General features: G+C 41.1%; 1 protein-coding gene across 5 annotated transcripts in view; it reads left to right on the top strand.

Annotated features, from left to right (window-relative positions):
- The first annotated feature begins 379 nt into the window (after positions 1 to 379).
- LOC148019100 (heme binding protein) overlaps positions 380 to 25,992 on the top strand; it is a 97,476-nt gene continuing 71,863 nt past the window's right edge. The window contains exon 1 of one of the 5 annotated variants that reach the window (XM_087701682.1): positions 380 to 867. In XM_087701682.1, coding sequence (XP_087557808.1) covers positions 547 to 867 — 321 coding nt within the window. In that variant the 5' untranslated portion in view covers positions 380 to 546. The remainder of the gene's footprint in view (positions 868 to 25,992) is intronic. The other 4 variants (XM_087701683.1, XM_087701684.1, XM_087701681.1 and 1 more) reach the window with 4 other exon arrangements.

The following is a 25,992-nucleotide window of genomic DNA, read 5'->3' as shown; positions in this document are numbered from 1 at the left end:
AAGGATTTTTTAATCAAGTTACACATATTTGGCCTTTTTAAATCTCTCAAATTTTTGTATAGTTCAAGGTTTTAAACCGCATTCTTTAAATTTCAAAGAGATTTTTTTTTGAAATTTTGTAGCATTAAGCCTAGGTTTTTCTGATGAACATTGGTTGGTTCATGGATTTTGCAGCCTTGTTATTTGGCTTGGAAGTTTTGTAATTTCTTAGCTAGGGCTTGTTCATCATACATTTCTAGCTACAGAAGTTTGTGATTGTGCTGAGCGAGAGCTTGCCTCTTGGCTTCGACAAGAGGATTAGGGTGAACGAGGCTTAAGAAGTCTTTTTAAGTTGTTGAGACAAGAGAACATATCGCTAGTCTTGTAAGACAATGGCTTGGAGAGGTTTTGCTATTTCTTAGCTAGGGTTTGTCCATCATACATTTCTAGCCATGGAAGTTTGCGATTGTGGCGAGTGCGAGCTTGCCTGCTGTCAAAGCCAAGATGATCCGGGTGAACGAGGCCTCAGAAGTCCATCTAAGTCGTTGAGACAAGAGGACATAGAACATGTATATGGCTAGTCTCGTAAGACAGGGGAGAGGGACAGAGATCTTTAGGCGAGACACGATGGCCTTCTCGGTCTTCGCCGTGCTCGTCGTTCTGTGGTTGGGGGCTGTTTCCACGCTCGCCCACAACGACGGCGCCCCGCCCGCAGACTGCCAGCGCGATGGCAGCGTCCGCCTGGAGGCCAGCTTCTGGCCTGGGCTCATCACCGTGGATGGTGTCTCCTCGGATTGGTCCTCCATTCCGAGTCTCACCTTTCTCCCTCTGCAGGCCATTGAGCCCGATCCCGACAACCCTTACCCCCACGGCGAACTGAGCATCAAGGTTTCTTCCTCCCCTGCAATTTCAGCTGTGTTTGCTCACACACACACACACACACACGCACACACATGGAGAAAGATTCGATATGCATAGTGGCTGAATATACGAAAGAGGGCACAGTAAAAGTTTCAAAAAACACTCATTAAAAAATATTACATTGAGGTCTATTTATCCAATCCCTTGGTGACAAAGAACAGAGAGAGAGAGAGAGAGAGAGAGAGAGAGTGAGAGAGTGAGAGAGAGGATAATGCAGAGATCTTGTGAGTAAGTGTAGTTATAGAAACAGTGGCCTCAAAGGTATCCATGCTGTGGAGTTCCAAATAGCTCAGAGTGTCTAGAAGCATACCTCTCAGGCACTCTCTCCATAAGCTCCTCTGAAAGGGGGCAACTCCAAAACATGGATGGATGGGTCTCATTCAAAGCACCGCATCTATGGAAAGTAGCAGGAGTAATCCTTAGTATAGAACCTGAAGGAACACGACCAATCATACATATTCAAAAGGGAAGGCACTCCTTAAGTGGCAATTTGCCGGCCCAAATTTTAGAGAGTCTTTGACACCATTGAACAAGGAATTGGTAGGATGCCAGAGTGCATTGCATCGTCATATATCCAAGGCTTAGGTTGCAATATGACAATGTATTCTCAGAGTTTAGATTAGTAACAATACAACTCATTGCCATGCCATGACCAGCCAATGATGGATATAGAGCCAGCTGCAAATTACCCCAGATGTGCAACATTCCTTGCTGTCCAAAAAACATCAGATTGGTGTTTTCAAGGTTACCATGCATCTGCCTTCCCACAATGCTAATATTTGCTTTGCTCATTGGTGACATTTTGTGCATCTTGAGGTGGAGCTGCCTGAATTCTTGGAGACTCATGATTTTCTGAAGCTTTAGATGACGATTTCTTCTTTTTGCCCTTGCTGTCCTTCTTAGTTGAATGCAAAAATTTAGCAAATTGAAGTGGATAGCTGAGAGAACATTTCAGCTGCTGTTCTCAATTGTGCCTTATTGGGTATTGAAATCCTCTTGTTCTTGCTGGTCTTCAGCATTATGAGGTTGTAAAGGACCCCTCTCTTGGTCAAATCCCACATTTCCAGCATGCTGTTCATGCAAACTGCCCAAACCAAGATTGGGCATTGCATTCTCTCCATTACCTTGCGATCCTTCGAATGTTGATGCATCATTAGAGCATGAACCCTCATTGCTAGAAGATGAACTTGATGATGATATGGTTGCTGATTTTCACACAGCTGACCAAATTCAGCAAATTCCTTGTACACTAGCTTGCAAGAGGGTGCCTTGGACCCACCTACTGGAGAGAGTTGATGTATCCCAGCAACTGAACCATGAAACTAGCCATTGTTCTAGGATAGGGTGGTGATTAACTTGATTAGAATGATTACAGCAAGCAATACATTCATAAAACTGAGATTAACACTTTACCACTTAAATTGGAGATAACCAACACCCAATTATCCCCAAAATTGGCGTTCATTGTGGTATTTCTTTAGCTTTTATTCCTTGAATCTTGTAGCACTTGGAGATTGACTAGGTTGGAACCGAGCCTATCGACAGATGTCGTGGCCCAAAAGCCTACACTATTTGAAGCAATTGAACTAGTTGAGCTGAATCATGGAGTGAATGTGATACAAGGGAACAAGGGTGCCATAGCACAAGGAAGATGAAGACAGCCATGAACCACAAACCGCAATGTCCTCTTGAAGGGGTGTGAGGGTAGTGGGGAGAGGCTGAAGAGAAGAGGTGATGGATTGAATGAATCAGCCGTGAGGAATGTGTCACAACTCTATAGAAACAGAATTTGTATCCTTTTTCATTAATTTGTCTATATAATGATTTATTAAATTTATTTCCTTTGCACTAATTAGATATAAAGAAAAGTGCATTGGAGCTGGCCACTGATGAGTGGTCACAGGTTATGGTGGACCCACGCGGTGGGTTAGAGAAAAGATAGTTCACACTTCCACCTATATGACCCGATTGGGCGTCTGTGACTAGAACTCACGCATATCAGGGTTAGACTCGCACACAGAAAGGATTGATGCCTTGAAGTGTGGGCTAGATCCACCAGAACAGACAGTTACAATCAACAAGATGGCATGATCATGAAATGCTTGTATAATGTGCAAGTGTGGGCTGAAAGCTTGAAATGCACATTTCTTTGCATAGGAAAGTCACATGAAGATTCGGATACCATTTTTGCGATGTACACAGAAAAAGCTTTCATATGATACCCATATTGGGGGGGTCCCTAAATTTTAGGAGATCCCTAAATTTTAGGAGGTCCCTAAATTTTAGGAGCTCGAATTAGCCTAAAAATGCTAGTCCTAAAAAATAGGGATGTCATTCTAAAAATAGTAAGTTCTGTACTCTGACTGTGCTTACTAAATTTGGTTGTTTCTATTCTTGACAGTATTCAATCCAAAAAGGAAGGCCATAGAGAAGAGACAAGTGTCAAGACACTTGTCACACAAGTTTCCAAGTGTCCCACCACTTGTCACATCTCATGACATGTGGCTGGACACTTGTCTTGTGCTACTCCACTTTCTCCTTTTGTACTAGCTCTCCCCTCTCCTATAAATAAGAGCTCGTTTTTCTTCATTCATCATCATTTTTCTTTGCTGTAAACTCATGAACAGCACCCACAGATAGCCAGAAACTGGCCCCATCCATCCCCATCATCATCCCCCACTCCTCCATTATCAAATTCCTCCATATTCCCTCTTCTATCACTGTTTTTTTACAAGACAGCAAGCCTGTAAATTCATTACAGCACCTCCTTCTCGAGCTCTTTCTTCCATTTTAGCTACAAGAAGTAAGCCCTATCCATGTACTGCTGATCAACGATGGAGAAAGGCTGAATTTCCCTTTTTCTTCTCTCATATTGTAAAGAAATTAGTTCTTATCATTGCATAATAGATAATGCATGTGTGTTTGTACATCTTTGCATGATCTTGTGAGAGTGAGAATTACTTCTTCTCACTCTCAGGTTGATTGTAACTGAGCTCTTCCCTAAGGGACTTGGGTTGAGCAGAAATACATTCCTTCGGGGGGGGTTGCCCATCTTCAACCCTCAATCTTGTCTCCATTACTTTTACATTTTCATGGCTGTAATTTTGTGAGCAATTTTCATTTTCAGCTTTAAGTGTTTATTCTCTTTTATATTAAATCTCGAAAACAAGCGAATATCATAATTGTTAAGCATACTACGTTGTTCGGGGCGTTTACAGTGGTATCGGAGCTTTGGCTCGGTCCTCACCCCCAACACTGGTAGTGCTTACAACTATAAGTTTGTTTGTTTTCAGCCCTTGCATTGAGTGCTTGAGCATATTTTTTTTCTTTAGTCTCAATGGATCAATCGAGTGCTATCCTTCAAGCCATTCAAAGTCTTAGAGAGGAGAATCAGCAAATTCGTGAGCAACTTCTCAAACTAGAAAAAGTTGAGAATCCCAAAGAATTCAAGGAAAGAAGCCCATCTACTTCAAGGAAACAAAGCCATACTAATGAAAGGAGCCGATCAAGAAGTCCAACTACTTCTAAGAGGCAGTCCCATTCTACTTCAAGAAAGAGATCGTGTCGAAGCTCATCCTCTTCTTCAAAGTCATCTGGCGCCTATTCTGATGGATCCTCTGCTAGTAATGAAGAGTCACACCCTTCTCGTGGAAGACCTCATCATCGTCAAAGGCGTCGACATTCTTCATCCTCGTCTCCATCTTCATCCCCATCAAGCACTTCACCATCTTCAACCTCAAGATCCGAGCATGGACGAAGGCATAAGAAGAAGAAGAAGACTAAGTCACTATCTCAACTTGAAAAGAAGATCAAGTTCAGTATTCTCAGGGAACTCATTGACCATGCTGAGACATGGGAAATGGAGCACAATGGCAACAAATCATTCCAAAAGAATGATAAGAAGAGAGTAGCTGATGATGAGGAGTATTCAGCCCCAAATGAAGGACAAAAACAGTGGCAAAAGCAGCCATCAAATCAAAAGAAGATGAAGCTCTATGCACCTCCTAATGCTCCTCAATTTCGCTCCAATCTATACCCACAAGCAAAGCAACTTTCCGAAGAAGAAAAGCAACGCTTCATGAAAGAAGGGAAGTGCTTTAAATGTGGACAAACAGGCCACATAGCGAAGCAATGTCCAAACAAGGGACAAAGCAAGGTTTCTGACAACAAGCCTAAGTCGCCAGTGAAAATCAATGCTATCAGTGATGTAGTTGCAAACACAACTCACACTCCAGAGACGCGCAAATTATTAAAAGCTTGGGGACAGTTACAAGGTAAGCAAGCACTATTCTTGATAGATCTTGGGGCGAATGAAAATATCATTTCCTTGCAATTAGCTAAAGAGCTTGGATTAAAGAATGAAGAGATGGACACTCCGGCAGAAGTTCGCCAAGCTTTGAATGCTAATGAAGGTGACACAGTGAAGACTGTGATACCCTACATTGGCAAGCTCAAGTTTCAAATTCAAGGCTACAGTGACGAAGATACCTTCTGTATCGGAGACCTTGATGGTTGCGATGTGATTCTTGGCATGCCCTGGAATCATAGAGTAGATTCAACCATTTTCTCTCAGAAAAAGAAGGTAGAACTCACCAAAAAAGGCAAGAAGTACGAGATCCAAGCTGGAGTTTCTGGAGACACTATACCTATGGTAAGCTATATGCAAGTCTCTAGAGCAATTAAGGATTGTGTTCAATGTTGTCTGTTTTATGTCACTGATGTAAAAGATAATATGAATGCTGAAAACCAAGAGCAACTTCAGCTCTTGGAAAAGTATAAAGATTGTTTTTCGGAAGATCTTCCTTATCAGCTTCCCCCAGAAAGGCCAGAAGACCATCATATTGATATTATCCCGGGCAGTTCTCCTCCTAATATAGCACCATACCGTGTGAGCCGTCCTCAACAAGAAGAAATCAGAAAGCAAGTCGAAGACCTACTCAACCGTGGGCTAATTAGGCCAAGTAGCTCACCATTTTGTTCACCAGTTCTTCTTGTTCAAAAGAAAGATGGCACATTCAGGATGTGCATTGATTATCGAGCCCTCAACAAAATCACTGTGAAGAATCGGTTTCCTATTCCCAGAATTGATGACATTTTGGATCGTCTAGGAGGCTCAAAGGTTTTCAGCCGCATTGATCTAAAGAGTGGTTATCATCAAATTAGGGTAATACCACAAGATGTACACAAAACTGCTTTCCGCACTTCATACGGTCTTTATGAATTCTTGGTGGTTCCTTTCGGATTAACCAATGCACCAGCCACCTTTAATCGAATGATGGAGCGCATCTTTAGAGAGCATCGACAATATGTCGGTACTTTCTTTGATGATATTCTTGTCTTTAGCAAGAATGAAGAGGAGCATCATCAACACTTGGAAATTGTTCTACAATTACTACAACAAAATCAACTCTTGGTAAATGGTAAAAAGAGTGAATTTTTCATGCATAAAATAAATTACCTTGGGCATGTCATCTCTTCTGAAGGGATTCAGATGGATCCTGGAAAGATCAGGATAATCCAAGAATGGCCTCATCTTTGTGATGTACATGAGGTGCGATCGTTTCTTGGCTTATGTTCTTATTACCGCCGCTTCATCAAGCATTTTGCACATATGGCTTCTCCACTTCATGACCTTACAAAGAAGAAGATATTTTTCCAATGGAAGGAAAAAGAGAAGGCAGCCTTCACAAGGCTGAAAGCAGCTCTTACTTCTGGACCTGTTCTTATCATTCCAGATCTGGTAAAACCATTTGTGGTGGAAGCAGATGCTTGCGGTGATTGTATTGGTGCAGTGCTAAATCAAGAAGGCCATGCCGTAGCCTTTGAAAGCCGCCGTCTAAATGATGTGGAGAAAAGGTATGACATTTATGAAAAGGAGCTCTTAGCAGTGGTTCATGCTTTAAAGATATGGAAACATTATCTTTTAGGCAATGAATTCCTTATTAAAACCGATCATCAAAGCTTGAAGTATTTCAAGACTCAAAAGCATTTGCAGGAGAAACATGCAAGATGGGAAAATTTCTTGTCTATGTTTCATTTTCAAATTATGTACACTCCAGGAAAACAAAATGTAGTTGCTGATGCACTTTCTAGAGTGCCTCGCATTGCAACTATTACAGTGGCTCATCATGAAGATTTTCAAACGATGAAGAATACTTATGATGAAGATACTGATTTTGCAGCAATTTGGTCAAATTTACAGCAAGGAGGTTCTCATCCAGATTATTCCATCAAAGACGGTTACCTTCTCATGAACAATCGCCTTTGTGTCACTCTTCCTGTTCGACAAAAGGTGCTTAAAGAAAGTCATGAACCCCCTTATGCAGGGCAAAGAGGGAGGGCAGCCACTCTAAGTGCAATTGAGCACTACTTTTATTGGCCAACATTACGAAAAGATACACATAACTTCATTGAGGCTTGTCTGGTATGCCAAAAATCCAAATATGATAGGCAGAAGATTCCAGGATTGTTGCAACCTCTTCCAGTGCCCAAAGATCCATGGGAATCTATCACAATGGATTTCATCTCAGGTATTCCAAGAACACCTCAAGGTCATGATATGATTTGGGTCATAATTGAGAGATTCAGCAAACAATCACATTTTATTCCATGTCATAAAACATTGAAATCCGCACAAGCTGCAAGACTTTTCATTCAACATATCTTCAGATTACATGGTATGCCTTCTGAGATCATTTCAGATAGAGACTCCAAATTCACAAGTAACTTTTGGCGTGCTTTATTTGAGAATTTGGGAACCACTTTAAAGTTCTCCTCAGCTTTTCATCCTCAAACTGACGGCCAAACAGAGGTGATGAATCTCACTCTTTTGGATATGTTGAAAGCTTATGTTAGTGAACATAAGTCACAATGGGAGAAATATCTTCCATTATTGGAGTTTGCTTACAACAATACAGTGCACTCATCCACAGGGAAAGCTCCAAATGAAATAGTACAGGGTAAAGTGATTCCTCCTCCAATTATTCGCACTAAAGATAAGATTTTTGCTGCTGATGAGTTTGCTTCAGATTTAAAAACCACAATGGATCAAGTTCGAGCCACTATCAAAGTTTCCCAAGAGCGATAAAAGAAGCAAGCAGATAAATGAAGAAGATATTTGGCTTTTGAAAAAGGTCAATATGTCTTGCTAAAGTTTGATAAAAGCAGACTCAAACAAGGTTCTGGTCAAAATTCATCTTTTCCAAAGCTCTCCAGTAGATACTTTGGACCCTTCAAAGTGATTGAGAAAATAAATGAAGTTTCTTATCGACTTGAGCTTCCTGCTCATTGGAAAATACACAATGCTTTTCATGTAAGTTTGCTAAAACCTTACATAGGACCAGAACCAAAGGAACCCATTACTGAAGATCCCCCAGAAGTTGAAGAAACAGAGCAACTCTTGGAACCTGAAAAGATTTTATTTCTCAAGGATCGAACCACGAGAAGTGGCCTTGTGACACGAAAATTCTTACTAAAATTCAAAAATCTACCCACAACAGATGCACAGTGGGTAGATGAAAAATTCATGAAGGATTACCCAAATATTCTACAGCAATATCAAGAAGCTTTTCAGCTGAGGACAGCTGAATAAAAGCCAGAGGGCTGTCACAACTCTATAGAAACAGAATTTGTATCCTTTTTCATTAATTTGTCTATATAATGATTTATTAAATTTATTTCCTTTGCACTAATTAGATATAAAGAAAAGTGCATTGGAGCTGGCCACTGATGAGTGGTCACAGGTTATGGTGGACCCACGCGGTGGGTTAGAGAAAAGATAGTTCACACTTCCACCTATATGACCCGATTGGGCGCTTGTGACTAGAACTCACGCATATCAGGGTTAGACTCGCACACAGAAAGGATTGATGCCTTGAAGTGTGGGCTAGATCCACTAGAACAGACAGTTACAATCAACAAGATGGCATGATCATGAAATGCTTGTATAATGTGCATGTGTGGGCTGAAAGCTTGAAATGCACATTTCTTTGCATAGGAAAGTCACATGAAGATTCAGATACCATTTTTGCGATGTACACGGAAAAAGCTTTCATATGATACCCATATTGGGGGGGTCCCTAAATTTTAGGAGATCCCTAAATTTTAGGAGCCTCGAATTAGCCTAAAAATGCTAGTCCTAAAAAATAGGGATGTCATTCTAAAAATAGTAAGTTCTGTACTCTGACTGTGCTTACTAAATTTGGTTGTTTCTATTCTTGACAGTATTCAACCCAAAAAGGAAGGCCATAGAGAAGAGACAAGTGTCAAGACACTTGTCACACAAGTTTCCAAGTGTCCCACCACTTGTCACATCTCATGACATGTGGCTGGACACTTGTCTTGTGCTACTCCACTTTCTCCTTTTGTACTAGCTCTCCCCTCTCCTATAAATAAGAGCTCGTTTTTCTTCATTCATCATCATTTTTCTTTGTTGTAAACTCATGAACAGCACCCACAGATAGCCAGAAACTGGCCCCATCCATCCCCATCATCATCCCCCACTCCTCCATTATCAAATTCCTCCATATTCCCTCTTCTATCACTGTTTTTTTACAAGACAGCAAGCCTGTAAATTCATTACAGCACCTCCTTCTCGAGCTCTTTCTTCCATTTTAGCTACAAGAAGTAAGCCCTATCCATGTACTGCTGATCAACGATGGAGAAAGGCTGAATTTCCCTTGTTCTTCTCTCATATTGTAAAGAAATTAGTTCTTATCATTGCATAATAGATAATGCATGTGTGTTTGTACATCTTTGCATGATCTTGTGAGAGTGAGAATTACTTCTTCTCACTCTCAGGTTGATTGTAACTGAGCTCTTCCCTAAGGGACTTGGGTTGAGCAGAAATACATTCCTTCGGGGGGGGTTGCCCATCTTCAACCCTCAATCTTGTCTCCATTACTTTTACATTTTCATGGCTGTAATTTTGTGAGCAATTTTCATTTTCAGCTTTAAGTGTTCATTCTCTTTTATATTAAATCTCGAAAACAAGCGAATATCATAATTGTTAAGCATACTACGTTGTTCGGGGCGTTTACAGAATGAATGAGAGAGTGGTCTATAAATAGGCACAGTCAGTCTAGGATGGCGCCCCTTTTTGGGACTGTAAACCCTAAACGCAAAACGCAAAAACGCAAAAATGCAAACTGTAGGCGAAGGGTTTCTCAACATTGTGTACATTCTGTGGTTGCCACACTAGTTTAGGTGACAACAAATTGCGTGCAATAGGACAAAGGCAGTAATTTTTCTTCTCCATCTTAGTGAGAGGCGACAAGAAAAGAGGAGGGTTCACCAGCTAGATTGGAGTTTTACCCACCTTTTGAAGTTGTTGGCACCATCGGAATCACCATCGGAGTTACTTTTGAAAGATTCTTTCTCCTACTGATTTTCTCTCTTCTTTCAGCAAGTCTGAAAGCATGCAACACTATTTTGCTGTGATTAAACCTGATTACTACTGTAATTACAGCTTCTCAATCATCTTGAGGGGTGTGCCCACAGATTGAAACCTAGTGATTGAAGAGATTGATCATTGCTGTAAATTTGGGAATTTGTAGCAAATCTGAAGAGGTTTGCCCATCTACAATTGGGAAGGCCTGCATCCAAATGTTAAGATTCAAATTGTGCCCAATTGTGCTTCAAATCAAGGGGATAATTTAGGGCTCTATACTACTGGTCATTTGTGATAGTCCATTGTTCTTGATTTTGTGGAAAGATTGAACAATTGTTTGCTAGTCCATCATTCCATTCATCGGAGTTTCTTCTCTCTTCTCTTCTCTTCTCCATGTTTACCAAGTTCACTCCGTGTTCCTCCCCGCAAACCCTACTGTGTTGCTGGTACGTCATCTTTTGACATGGTATCAGAGCTGGATCTGGCCTAATCTCTTATGCCATAACTCTAAGTGGCTGCAAATTTCAGCAACTGCCAAAAACTTGCCATTCAAGGCTTTACAGTGCAAACAATACACAGTGCCCTTCTTGGTTCCTTTTGCAATCAGCATGGAACCCTTTTTCACTTTCCACAAACCACCACCAAATAGTGTGGTGAGCTAACCAACACATAGTAAACTCGTTTTAATGCCAGGCACATATCTGACATCTTTCAACACAAGTTCTTGACCATTGTCTAAAGACAAGTGTACAGTGTCAATCCCATCAATGCTGTAAGCATGGTTATTTCCAAGATACACCTTTCTATCTCTTCTTTCTTGTCTTCACCCTCAATCTCAATGGATGGAGGTGTTTTAAGATCAAAAGAATCAAGCTCATCCTCCCCCTTCTCAAACTCAATTTCTTGAGTTCAGACTAGTTGCTATACTCCAAGTAGATCCTTGAAATGAATGAATTTCTCTTTACCAAGTGATTTGGTAAAGATATTGGCTACCTGGTCTTCTGTCTTCATATAAAGTAGATCAATCCGTCCTGCAAGTACCATTTCTCTGATGAAATTGTAATGAATCTCTATGTGTTTGGATCTAGCATGATAGATGGGGTTACTAGCCAGCATCCATATACACCTCAGGTTGTCTACATAACCCTCACGTTACTTCATATATACCTCTTCAAGCAAGTTACCATTCAAGAATGCATTTTTGACATTGGAAAGCAAATAAAAAATTCCTTTTAATCTGGTGTCTCTCGTAAGTCCAATGTCTTGGACTTGTACATTCTGATGTATGTAGTATGCCCGTGAAATTGTTGGGTGGTGTTGCATATTTTGTCTCCTTTATTGATGACTGTTCCAAAAAGATTTTGGGTATCCTTATTGAAAAAGAAAAGTGAAGTGTTTGCTATTTTTAAAACTTTTCATGCATTTGTGACCCCTCTTACATACAAAGAGGCCAAGTCATGTGAGTTCAGCAGTAAGTGGGAGCTAGCTATGCAGGAAGAGATTAAATCTCTATATGCAAATGATACTTGGGATTTTGTGTCTTTGCCTAAGGGAAGGAAGCCACTTTTAAACAAATGGGTGTACAAAGTAAAGATAGTTGATGGAAAACCCAAGTACAAGGCAAGGCTAGTTGCCAAAGGGTATGCACAAAAGGAAGGGATTGACTTCCAAGAGGTCTTTTCACCTATTGTGAAGATGACCACTCTACGTGTGCTTTTTGCTCTCACTGCTATTTTAGATTTAGAGCTGTATCAAATGGATGTAAAAACAACTTTATTGCATGGTGATATTGATGAGGAAATCTACATGAAATAGCCGGAGGGCTTTGTAGTTCCTGGAAAAGAGCAGATGGTGTGTAAGCTAAAACGCAATCTATAAAGCAAGCACCACGGCAGTGGTACAAAAAGTTTGACACTCTTATGCTATCTCATGAGTTTACACGCAGCCATGCAGATCATTGCTTGTACATGAAAAAGGATACAGATGGTAGCCCCATCATACTTGTTTTGTATGTGGATGATATGTTGCTAGCTGGGAAAAGAAAGACTAGCTTGGATGCTCTAAAAAATCAGCTGAAATCAACCTTCTCCATGAAAGATTTGGGTAATGTAGAGCATATTTTGGGCATGAGGATTCATAGAGATAGAATGCAGAAATTGCTGGTTTTATCTCAAGAAAAGTACATTGAAAATGTACTAGAGAGATTTAACATGACTGAAGCTAAGCCTTTTGGGATACCCTTACCTCCTTACCTTAAGCTTAGCAAAGCCAACAATCCAAAAGATGATGTGGAAGCAAATGCTATGAAAGGAGTCCCTTATGCATTAGCTTGTGGCTCTCTTATGTATGCTATGGTTGCTACTTGTCCAGACATTGCTCATGTAGCGGGAGTTGTTAGCAAGTTTATGTCAAATCTTGGCAAAACACATTGGGAGGATTGGGAGGTTGTCAAGTGTATTCTTTGATACCTAAAGGGTACACAAAGAAAGTGTATTTGCTATGGGCAGGGTGCACTTAGTTTGCAGGGTTATTGTGATGCAGACATGACAGGTGACTTGGATACTCGTAGGTCCATCAGCGGGTATGTCTTCACAGTTGCTGGTGGGGTTGTGTCTTGGTGCTCCAGGTTACAGAACATCGTTGCACTCAGTACCACTGAAGCTGAATATATATCAGCTATTGAAGCTTCTAAGGAAGCTATATGGTTGAGCAAACTTGTAGAGGATCTCGGCATGTCTATGGGTATTGCAGTTTCGGGATGTGATAGCCAGAGTGTTGTGTATCTGGCTAAGAATGCAATGTATCATTCATGCACAAAGCATATAGATGTGTGATATCACTTCATTAGACAGATTTTGGAAGATGGTCAAATCACATTGACCAAGATCAAAACACAAGACAACCTTGCAGATTTTCTCACTAAAAGTCTAAGCAAAGCTCAGTACGAGCATTGCGTACGACTAGTGGGAGTTGGTTAGAGGTTCACATCGGACCTTTAAGTGGGAGGTTGTTGGAATAAAGGCCTGGTTTAACCCTCGTCTATAGTACATGCACATTGTACACGTGAATGCACGCTTACATGCCCTAAGTATAAATACATTTTATTCTTTATATACCAACACATTTGTTGGTACACTCTTATCGAATTGGACTTGACTTTGCTCTCTCTCTCTCTCTCTCTCTCTCTCTCTCTCTCTCTCTCTCTCCAGCCGTCACACTCACTCTCACGCTTACTCCTCAAACTTCCATCACTCTAAATTGAGCTCTCCAATAATTCCTCACGGTGTCGGAGGGGTTTGTGTCGAAAGGTCGTATCCACCGGGGATCAGAGATAGAAAGGAGTAGAGATAGAAGATGGAAGAGAAGAAAAAGAATAGACAAGAGGTAAACACGACAAAGACAAAGCACAATGAATCGAATCAATATGTATTGATAGAACCTGAAATCCCTTGTTTGGCACTACTCAGAAGCAATCTCCAAGTGTTAGATCTCCTAGAGTTTTCTCATAGACCAAAAACATGGATCAAAACAACAGCTTTCTCTCTGCTGCTTGGAACCCAAATTTGATGGCTCCGTTGGCTGCGAAAGGGGGGTAAAACCGTAGGATACCTGGTTCAGAATCTCCTTGTTCACTTCTTCTTCTTCTAGTTCAAAGTGCCGTTTTCAGACTGTCAACTGCGATTGCGATGTGCGCGATTTCACCCATGTAATATTTCTACAACAAAATTTTATGACCCTAGGATCCCGCGTAAAAACAATTTGAAGAAATCTCCCGCGACAAGAAACTCCGGTCTAAGTGCTCTATCCTCGCGTACTAACAACACCAGCCCCGCGTTGTGCATAGGAAACCATGGCTCAAGACCGTAACCCACCGCGGGAACTCCCCTTCAAGGGAAAAAGGATAATGAATTATTTGTAAATTTTTTTATAAACTCTCTCCCCTTCACCCGTTGCATGGCGGGGAGAGAGAGTATAAGTAGATGTTGTGGGGAGGCATGGGGAGGAGGGCATGCAACTTGCCACCTGTGTGGCGCTTCCCCCCCCCCCCCCCCCCCCCCAAACACACACACACACATACACACATACCTTATATATGAACCTCCCTTCCAAGCTTGGGAGGGGCATCGTGTGTGCTGCCCGCCGTCGAGTTGTTGCCGCCCGTCAGACCGTTGCCGCTGCCTGTCTACGCCATGCCGCCTGGTTGCTGCCGCCCCCATCGCTATGATCATCATCATCATCTCCATCGTCATCCTCACCATCATCACTTCAATCATCCTCATCAATACACGTCATCTCTGTTTCTTCCAGAAGCTTGAGAAGCTTCTATTGAAGCTTCTCTAGGCCAAGTTCACCCGTGCCTCCCGTTTTTTTTTAGACCATGTCTTGCAAGGTCCGATTCCTGTGCAGGAAAGGAGATCTTGGGTAGTAGCAACTTCGAAACTTGTAAGGGGTGCCAAGGGGGAGTTCGTCGAGTTGAAATTTACTTCGTCAATGGCTCCTAAGCAAAAGTCGAGAGGAGCGCATGCGGGAGCTTCCACCCAAAGTATGAGAGTGGACAACGCCCCGATATTGAATGCCCAGGTTCCGAAAAATAGTCCCGCATGGAAAGGATGCATAAAGCATGTTTTAATTCAGGTAAGGAAACTTAAATGCATTGGAAAATTTATATACTTGTTCGATTTACAAAGTTCAGTACATGACGAGTACTTGCATTTGCCTGCACTTCCATGGTCAAGGGTAGTCGCATTTTGAAACGTATGATGCATAAGTTATAAGTTGAAATTGTGCGAAGGCGTCCTTGTTGCATCACGCAAAGGATAGGGCATAAACACATAATGCACTTATGTAATAATTTCCTAGTTGTGACTTGTGTATAAGATAATCGTAGACGGTCATTAAATGATGACTAAATAGTTGCAATGAAAGGAAAAGAATTATGAACTTTGACAAAAAACATATAGTATGCAATTCACATGCAATGATAGCTACATTTTAGGCTGAGAAAAGTGATAAAGGATGGATTAAATCTATGATGTATTCATTGGCTTCTGGTCATGAAAGAATGTTGCGTCCATGCATAGAGTTTTATTATCAAAATTTGCAATTGGGAAAGGATGCATCTTCATTAAAATAATAAAGCTTTGAATTCGATGCATCAACGTAGGGTTTATAAGAATTAGCTCTAAATGTCAATCATTATAGTATAGGGCAAGGAAAAGAAGGATCATTGTAGACCCTATAGTTGCATAAAGACAAAAAGGTCTATGGTCTTGAAATTGCATGGAATGATACATCTCACACATCTTGCAGTTACTTACATCTTTTAGGGAAAATACTTGCAAGTTTAGAAGAAAGTATTTGCATCTTTAAAGGGAAGATCTTCTTTAATCATAGGTTGGCTAGATCAACTAAGTAATTCGCGTGTAATTGAGTAACTTACATGAAATTCATAAAGATATGATTAGTTGGCATATGACGGTCACCTCAATGTGCTAGGTAGGGTTAAGCTATGATAAAATTCTGCTTAGTATCGCACTTGGGATGCCGATTTAATATTTTCGATCTTAAAAGTTCTACCCACATTCTCGAAATGTTAGGATTATCTAATCGCCCGTGCAAGAATGATCTAGGGTTCTCACCCTAAGGATCAGTTGACCAAATGCTAGACCTCCGCAAAGAATTTAGGGACCCTAGGGCCAAAACGATTATTAGCCTAGTAGGGTCAAGGTTTTGGATTGGGTCAATAGGACTCCCAAACCCTATATCTTGATCAAAGGTATTCTTGACCAAGAAATACCGTATGATGAGAGAAATAACCTCACAAGTTAGGTACTAATACCTATCTCGTGCAACAAGCTGCAACGTCATATGCTCTTGCGACTAAGTCACAAGTCAGTACCGCTACACCTTAGACCAAGGTTGGCGAGTTCTAATAACAAATTAGCTTCTCTGAGAATTGAGTAGTTGTCCTACTACAACACTCTCTCTTGGGAACTGTCTTGTCAAGTTTAGGGCAGTGGTGAATTGCCAAGAAGCAATTTGACCAACCAAGTTAGGACAACGGGGTTGTCCAGGAGCTATTCAACTATAATATAAGAAAATCTAAGGTAGTGACAAATTGGGGTCAACAAGATATAAACCCTAACCCAAGGAATAAGGCAAAACAAGCGATCCAGCTTGCTAAACCTATGGGATCTTGCCAAGTCGCGAATGATCCAGGATCGAATGCTGGAAGTATTTGGGGAGAAGAAATCACACCTTAGCAGTTAGCCGTACAAACGACCACTTGAATGCTCGTGATTGTACACTTAGGTGCACTGTTTGTACTTCTTGCTCAATGAACTAATTCAGGAAAAACAACTAATGCTTCAGGTTAAAAGCCTGGAGGGAGAGGCAGTATCAGTTACCTCCGACTGTCTGCCTGACCCTATCCAAGGGGGTTGTTAGCCGCGCCGGGTACGTGGACCGAATCCGCCGCGAGAGGTCTCTCCGTGGATGCTACTTGGAGCAGGAGGACGCTTGGGTGCTAGGGGAGACTTTGGCCGTAAATTCCTTGCCTCCGGATCCTGCACAAGAGGCCGACGTGACTCGAGATGGGATCTCGAGGTCCGCATACTAGTCAACGGACGGAACTTGGAATAGCGATCCCTAAGGATTGCTAGGATAGCCTTCGGGCAGGTTATTTGATGTATTCCAAAGACTATGATAAATAAAGATCAAATATTGAAAAAGGAACTTGCTTGACATTGTTTTTCTGTGTCAGTGCCTAAGTTACGTGAAGGAACCAGTGACTAATTGGTTAATTAAGGAAGTTGTTTTTGCTTGTCAAACTAAATGTGGTAGGTAATTAGATAACTAAGCAACCTGAGGAAAGTGCGGTGGACGTGACTCTGGGTCCGTCCTACGGAAGGGTGGTTCCGGTTGGTCGGGAACTTTTCTCAAAGGAATTGACAGCGAGGTAACAATGACCTAGAATCAATAGAGCTAGAGTCCCGATTTATGCTGTTTTAGGGGAACGGAATGGGACTATGCCTTACGGGCAGAGAGGTCGAGCTTCGCATCCCTCTCGTTTCCCATTCTCCTTGAACCAAGTGCAGTATAAATCCGCTTCGACCCTGATGTTTTTGCGCAAAGTGGTTCGTCTGGGGCTCGACGCTAGCTACCTCCTAGGAACTTGTCTATTAGGAAAAACCTGATTTAGGTTGATCCTAAGTGGGAACGGCCAGATGCTTCCGCTTCATTAGACTCAGGAAGACCTTGATCGCAAACCCCGTGACATTTCTTGTGAGTGTCGGGCGGCGCTTTCTAGACTCTCTTCCCAATGGGCTGCTAAGACGTGTCCTACAAGTAGATAGGGGGGACACGTTACAACCAATCTTTTTTTAAAATGAAAAATCCCAAAACTGGTTGAAAAAGCCACTTGCTTTTTGTATGCCATCCTAATCTAGAAGCTTTTCAAACTTTATAGGATTTTTACAATAATCAATTTTAAAAAAAAGACTAAAATTGTCCAAAAATCCAGTATTTTTGGACTATCCATGCCATGGACACTAGCACTAATGACTCAGATCACATTGACTCTCTACATCAATAAGAAAGTCGGATGATGATGCAGTCCAGAGTTTTTCACACTGTCCTTGTGTAGTGTACGACATCCACCCCCTCTGAACGTGCACATCCTCCGGTATGTGTCAAAATCCTAGTTGTCACCAAATTCAGAGTCCTCATCCTTTACAACCATATCCTTTGCTTCTTCATCTTTCATATCTTCCTGGCTAGCCCCTGTATCTTGGCCACTATTTTCTTCCGATTCTGGTAACTCATAGGCAGTAGATTCTCGCCTCTTGAATAATTTGATTCTTTTTCCTGCTACCAGAAGCTTTATGGCTGTCCCATCCAGCTCATTTAATGCATAAGTAGCATTATTAAACACCTGTCTTACCACATAGAGTCCAAACCATCTTTTGGAAGCTTTACACGTGGCACTATGTTGGTTGTCTAAACTACTATCATAAACTAATATCCAATCCCTATCCTATATGGTTCTTGGTCTCAATCTATATGTTTTGTCAAACCGTTTCTTGTTCTGTATCCTTGCTGCCCTTAATTTTGCAACTACTGCCTCTATGTCTTCTGAATTTCTTTCCAACTGTTTAATGCACAAGGCCAACAACTCCTCTTCCCAAGGTAGCACACTCCATGTGAGTGTCATCTCTTCTATCGACATGATAGGTTTTTGACCATACATCAATTCAGCAGGCATATATCCTGTAACAGTACTATGAGTTGTTCTGACAGCCCACAAAGCATAAGGGAGCAATCGCGGCCACTCTTTTACCTTCTCTCCATATGCTTTTGCCAATGCCTTCACAATAGGTGGATGACCTATTTCACTTTTGCCATTTTCTTTAGGGTTATAAGCTGAAGTTAAAGCGAGCTTTATCCCCAACCGTGCAAAGAAATCATGAGCTTCATCTACATCTAGCTCATCCCTATGTGTTGTAATTTTTCCCACACAGCCATACTGGCAAAAGCTCTCTTCTAAGAAAAAAGTACACACTGCATTTGTTGTCTTAGTACGTAGAGCTCTTCCTTTTACTTGATTAATAAAGTCTTCACGAGCAAGTACAAGATATCTCATTTGCCAAAGACCTGTAGGTATCGTGACTAAATCCACCATCCACTTAAAATGAAGAGATAATGGATATGTTGGCTGCAATCCATCCTGATGTCCCATAGATGAATACATTTGACATGTCGTACATGTTTTCACAAAGTGAGCAACATCCTTATATATACCCTGTCACCAATATCTTTCTTTGATCTTTGTAAAAGTACCCCAAACACCTCTATGGCCAGCCCATAAGCTTTCATGAAATTCTTGCATAACATTTACTTGTGAAGCTCTGTCACCTAAAACTTGCAATGGCATACCCTATTTCTTTTTAGCATGTTTCCATAAGTATCCATCTTTTAAGAAAAATCCATAGGCTTTCCTCTTGATCTTCTTAAACTCCTCATCTGACCATTCATCTCTCTTTGTTAATGTATTGAGTTATTGACCAATTCTTAGCCACTCTCTTGCATATTTGTCTTTCAAAAATACTTCTATACAAGATATAAAACATCTAAAGTGTCTTCTCTTTGTTGTCCAACCTTCTGCTAATACTGTACCAACTCCTTGCATTGCTAAATTCACTCTTACAACATCATTTTCAGCCGGGAGAAAGTCATCTTCTTCCTTCTCATCCATCATCCCATCTTCATTCTCATAGCGTGCCCGAGATAACATATTTGCCACTGGGTTATCTCTTCTTGCAATATGCTGAAATTCAAGGTTCTAAAGATTTGATGTATGCAATCCATCGGAGCATAGCAATGTCCGGGGTAGCACAACTAGTAATCGTACCCAATACTGGCAAACAATCAGTCTCAATGACTATACTAGCACCCATAAAATACTCCTTATCACATTTAAGGGCTGTCACAATTCCCTATAATTCTCTTTTTACCTGTGGATACCTTCTCTGTCGTTCAAACAATACTTTAGCACCAAAGCGAATTGCATATCTTTGCCCTTTCTCATCATCTTGCCCAATTGCCCATCCAATCCCGATTGGGCTTGTATCAACAATAATAATGATAGGCTTTTCATGTGAATAATCAACCTTTCTTAATGGAGGAGCAGATTTTAATAGGTGCTTTAATTTCTTCATTGCTTTCTGATACTTCCTTTCCCAATGAAATCTTTGACCTTTCCTTAGAAGCTGATATAGAGCATCAGCTACATGTGCAAAGTGAGGAATCCATATCAAATAGAACACACATGCATCCAAGAATCTACGTACCTTTGATACATTTGTGCATATATCTCGCATTCTATCAATCCCATCTATTTTTGTTGGTGATGGTCTTCGCCCATAGGGCCCACACATATGCCCAACAATCAAAACCTCTTCAACTCCAAAGACAAACTTTTGTCTAGAAAGAGTTAAATGCACCTCTTCTAGACGCGTCAAAATCCTCTCACAATCCACAATATGGTCTGCAACAAACTGTTTGCACCCATGAGCATCCATCACTTCTTCTTTTCATCCACTGTATACCCTTTGATTGGAACATCATCCAAGAAGGGCATTGTCAATTGTGGTATAAAATCCATGAGTACCCTATTCATAGCATTTGTCATGTGTGCCACTGAGTTTGTTGCACTCTGCGAGAGAATACACATCCGTACTAACTCCAAGGGAGTCTTCATGGTTTTAATATCCCTACTCTCAACTGCAAGCTGAAACTGATCATACCTCGAGTAAAGATCACCCAAAGAATAGATCGTTGTGCTTGCAAAAGCCTTTGCAAATTCATCAACCACAGGATCTGCACCCACATTTCTTATGGTCACTTTATTGATCGGTTGCATGTCTTGAATAAATCTCAAAGCCCCATTTTTTTTGGGCATAGTAAGCCAATGATTTGAGTAGGGGGTTGAAGAGGGCTCCAAGATCTTCATGCGAATTTGAGTAAGCTTTAGGCACTGGAATAGGCCTTAAGTTCCATGGTACATGTGGCATAGTAAATATTGCCATAGAAGAGACAACATTTGGATCCACACAACCTATTTCAGTTGACTGAAATGCAAATGCCTTTCCATGCCTAGCCAACATCTGCATAAAACAACCTCTTTCAGCAGGCAAAAGAAACCCTTCTGCACCAACTTTCGATTCTTGTAATGTTTCAGATGTAAACTGATGACCTATATCTTTAGGATCCCGTAAGCTTTGTTGCCTTGACACTTTTTCATACAGACCCTCACTTTCTAGTGGAAGCAGCAAAGCAATTGGTTTCACCTTTTTGTCAACTCTCTTATACTTTGTCGCCACAAGTGCTTCAGCCCATTGTAATCCTTCCTGTTGAGTAAGTAATGCTATAACATCATACATGTCCAAAGAACATATTGACAACACTCTGTTTTCAGCCTCATTTCCTGCATGTATAGTTGCTGAAATTTCAGCCATAGTGTCATTAATATTCAGCCCATAAAAGATGCCTGAAATGCCTTCATTTTCAGCTAACAGTCCCAATGCTCTCAGTTCCTTAGTAGCCCGTTTTATAGATATGCATTCAGTCTTGCACATAGCTTCCATAGGCTTAAACCAACATGAACTGTTTGCTGTAAATTGAGAATAACCAATAGTAAATACATGCTTCATTCCATCAAGAGGCAAGTACATCCTCTGAATAGCACTATTGTAGCCCCGCATTACAGCAATGCTTAATGAAAATCCAGGTCTTTGAATTCCCTTGCATTTGGAGGCAAAGGAGGCTCTCGAAGCGTATCCCGATTCCTAGGATGATTAACACAAATAGTAAGAAATTGGACTGCTTTCATCCTTGCTTTTGATTCTTGCATAAGCAAAACCATCATCAAGCACCTTTGTTTCCATACGCACTCTTGTAATATAGGGCTGTCCCAAAATCATTGCATATGAGGAATTATCTTGCACAAAGAAGTGTTGCTCTTTTTGTATATCACCAATCGTCACTTTTATATTAGGACATGCAGCATAGAGCTCTCCCGAAGAATTATTTGCAGCCCTCATATGCCAACCATGATCACTGTCCATTGGCCATGCACCATTCTCGTACAATCCATGCTCAATGACATTAATCTCAGACCCATGGTCAAGCAAAGCAACACAAGGAGTTTCACGCTCCCTTATTTTCACTACCGTTTTAGTGGTAGCCCTGGCCCAATGATTTCTTGTGTAATGACTTTGAGGAATAAATCCTAGAGTCTCTTTCCCTTATGCATATTGCTACAAGACAATGCATTTTCAGCCACTTTCTTCTCTTTTTCACATGCTGTCCACTGATTAGTAGCATCCTGCATAGATAATCCAATACTTACTTCATGCTCATATTCAGCCCGAATACCCAACAAACTAGTTTCCTCTTCAAATTGCAGCAATGCACTAGTGGTATTACCAAGAAATTGACGTTTCCTCTTAATTATGTCAATGATCTCATCATGAAATTCTCGCTCGGCGATGCCAAGTACCTCTCCTAAGGTGAATTCCACCCGGCTGTTTAAGATCCGTTCTTTAAAAACCTTCTTAAGATATGTGGCTGTCTCAATATCAAACTGCAACTTATATCTTGGTTGCTTGCCCTTCTTTTTGTCCTCTTGTTTGCTATTCTGTTTTTGCTCCCGACCGACCTCTTCCATAACATGCTCGGGAGGTGGTTGATTTGTAGCTTTAGGCTGATCCATACTTCTTCTTGTCACTCTTTTAGATGCCCTGAATTATCTTCATCTCTCTTTCGTTTCTCTTCCACAAGTACATCTGTGTTTTGTACCTTTGCTAAATATGCATACATTGAATATGTATCTACTGGTGATTCCCAACCAGTTATGTCACGAATATCTTATCCTGCATAAGACATTTCACTATCAGTAACTTTTCTCTTTTCAGCTGCATGTAAAGCATGTGTCCATATTTCAGCCGTTAGACCAATAATCACTTGGCTATGCATTCTATCCAACTGTAGACCAAAAGTAGAAGCATGTACAACCGCATAAGCATTTCAGACAGCCAAGACTTCTAACAACTTTTGCATACCTCCCTTTCCAAAATTCAAAGCAAGAGGCAATCCCGTTTCTTATGTATGGATCTTGCCATCTTTCCAAAAGGTGAGTTGTCGTGCCAAGGTCTCTTGATAGACAACACAATCTTTTCTCTCATGCTGCAAACTATCACACCATATATATTCTTTTCTTGGCTTAGGGGTTGCTATCCGTCCCCTTTCCTCTTGTTCTTTTTCATCCAATTTTGCGACCTTCAATTGAAGATCTTGCATGCCTTTGACCAATTCATCTAATACATCTTCCCTAACAGGGAGAACAATAGTAGGTACAACCATAGGTTTAGCCATAGAAGTGGGTGGCTTATTTAATACATCAACTGCTTTGCCCGTAACAGTGGATAAGCTAGAGACATGCAATCTTTCTCTTTTTCTATGCTTTTTCACAAGTGCAGTAATGGCTTCCTTGACATGCCTCCAATATGTTTTTAGACTTGTCTCTGTAGTTTGATCCTCTAGCAAATCATCAAGTTTTTCTTGAAACTCAGGATCTGTTGCTTGTAGAAACAATTCAATATTTTGACTTGCAAGAGCTTGCTGTTCTGCAAGATCTAACTGCTCAAATCGACTTTCAAATTCTCTGTATTTATCACAACAGTTTTTGTTTGAGTAGAAGCTTGCACCACCTGTTGTTGTTGTTGTACCTGCATAAGCATATTCATATTCTGCGCTAGCTACTGCAAAACATCACTGGAAATTGTGCTTGAAGATTCTCCCATCTTGTCTTTCCTTTTGACAACCTTTTATGTCGAGTTCACCAATGTTCGAGGGGTTTTTGTCGAAAGGTTGTATCCACCGGGGATCAGAGATAGAAGAAAATAGAGATAGGAGATGGAAGAGAAGAAAAAGAATAGACAAGAGGTAAACATGACAAAGACAAAGCACAATGAATCGAATCAATATGTATTGACAAAACCTAAAATCCCTTGTCTGGCACTACTCAGAAGCAATCTCCAAGCATTATATCTCTTGGAGTTTCCTCGTAGACAAAAAACGTGGATTAAAACAACAGTTTTCTCTTTGCTGCTCGGAACCCAAATCTCATGGCTTTGTTGGCTTCGAAACTGGGGTAAAACCGCAGCACACCGACACCTGGTCCAGAATCTCCTTGTTCACTCATTCTTCTTCTAGTTCAAAGTGTTGTTTTGAGACTGTCAATTGCGATTGTGACGCGCGCGATTTCGCCCATCTTTCTTTTTTATGAAAAATCCCAAAACTGGTTGAAAAAGCCACTTGCTTTTTGCATGCCATCCTAATCTAGAAGCTTTCCTAACTTTATAGGATTTTTATAATAAACAAGATAAAAAATAGGCTAAAATTGTCTAAAAATCTAGTATTCTTGGACCATCCATGCCATGGACACTAGCACTAATGACTTAGATCACATTGACTCTCTATATCAATAAGAAATTTGGATGATGATGCACTTCACAGTTTTTCACAATGTGCCCGTGTAGTGGTACGACAATGGCTAATTCATTCAGTCCATCACCTCTTCTCTCCAACCTCTCCACTACCCTCACACCCCTTCAGGAGGACATTGCGGTTCGTGGTTCGTGGCTGTCTTCATCATCTTCCTTGTGTTACGGCACCCTTGTTTCCTTGTATCACATTCACTCCATGATTTAGAACTTCATCATTCCATTCATCAGAGTTTCTTCTTTCTTCTCTTCTCTTCTCCATGTTTGCCAAGTTCACTCCGTGTTTCTTCTTGCAAACCCTATTGTCTCGTTGGTACGTCATCTTTTGACACACAATAGTAGTTGCTCAATATAAGACAACCTCAATTGATTCTCCACCAGCCGTGAATGGCTCCTACTAGCCTTGCATGGCATGTTCTCTCTCCACATGCCAAGTGGTACACTTGCTAATGTAATTCTCAATCTCTAAAAGTGAATTTCAAGCAATTATTAAATGTGAAAATGTTAAAATTCACTTGGCCTTCCCACAAATTGGTCCCTACCCATCCACAATTTAAAATGCGAAGTCCATTGAACTTGAAAGTCCTTTAACTTTGATTGTCCTTAGTCCTAAGCATTAAATGGTTAATTTTCTCTAGCCTGATGTGGAGATAGAAATGATGAATGTTGATAATGATGATTTGATGATTATTGTTATGATGATGATGATGATGATGATGATGACGTCACAAGGAATTTCCAAACGTTTAATGTCTAGAGCCAAGATTGTCACCAGGTACCTTGCCCAACATAACTTGTCACAACTTTTGCCAATGTTCCCCACTATCCAACTAGGGTTTTGGAGTGTCATTGTGACTAATATAACTTGCACTTCACATGAGCACAACTTATTATGCCAAAGCAATAAAATAAAAATTCATGTCCTCGTGACAAAGTTTTGTTGAGCTAAAATATGCATTACTTGCTGATTAGCCTCTTAAACAGCCCCAAAACACACTAAAAATGCTCTTTTAGAGTAAAACCCTAAAACGGGGAGCGGTTCGAGAGAGTTCAGTGGAAACCCTAAAATGGGGAGTGGTTCGAGAAAGTTTAGTCGAAACCCTAATTTTTGGGGTGCCCTTCCACATCTATAAATAGATAGGCTGCCCCCATTCAGCAATCATCCTTGTTTGCAGGTTACACCAGCCCACACACCCTCTGCTGCGATTGGCGCCCAGTTTCCAGCCTGCAGCCTGCCTCCATCTGCTGTCCAGCCATCATCGACTGCAGCCACATCATCTTCAGCCTGTCCATTGCTATAGGCGACAGCTCTCAGCGGTTGGCGACTGCTCCAAACTGTCCGAGACTGCTGTTCAGCCTGCTGTCCATCATCTCCAGGGTTAGCCAGCCTGCGTTTTCAGCATTGCAGGCCTTGACACTCTCAGACACTGTTTCAGCCTGCTGTTACAGCAGACTGTGCACAGTTTCCAGCCCCTGATCGGTGGTACACTGTTGCGTTTACCAGTTCCAGCCTCCAGACTGCTGCGTTTTGGTGACCAGCCTGCTGCCATTCACTATCCAGCACTCCTACACTCCGACTGGTTGTCATTGACTTGGGATCCGTCTTTGGTGGACGTCACACTCCGACATTGCTCTGCCCTT

This window comes from Lygodium microphyllum, chromosome 20, assembly GCF_053477565.2.
Source record: "Lygodium microphyllum isolate KBCC chromosome 20, Lygodium_microphyllum_v1.1.10, whole genome shotgun sequence".
In the NCBI taxonomy this organism is placed as follows: Eukaryota; Viridiplantae; Streptophyta; class Polypodiopsida; order Schizaeales; family Lygodiaceae; genus Lygodium; species Lygodium microphyllum.
Note: the sequence above shows the minus strand (reverse complement) of the source record. Positions and strands in the feature narration are given on the sequence as shown.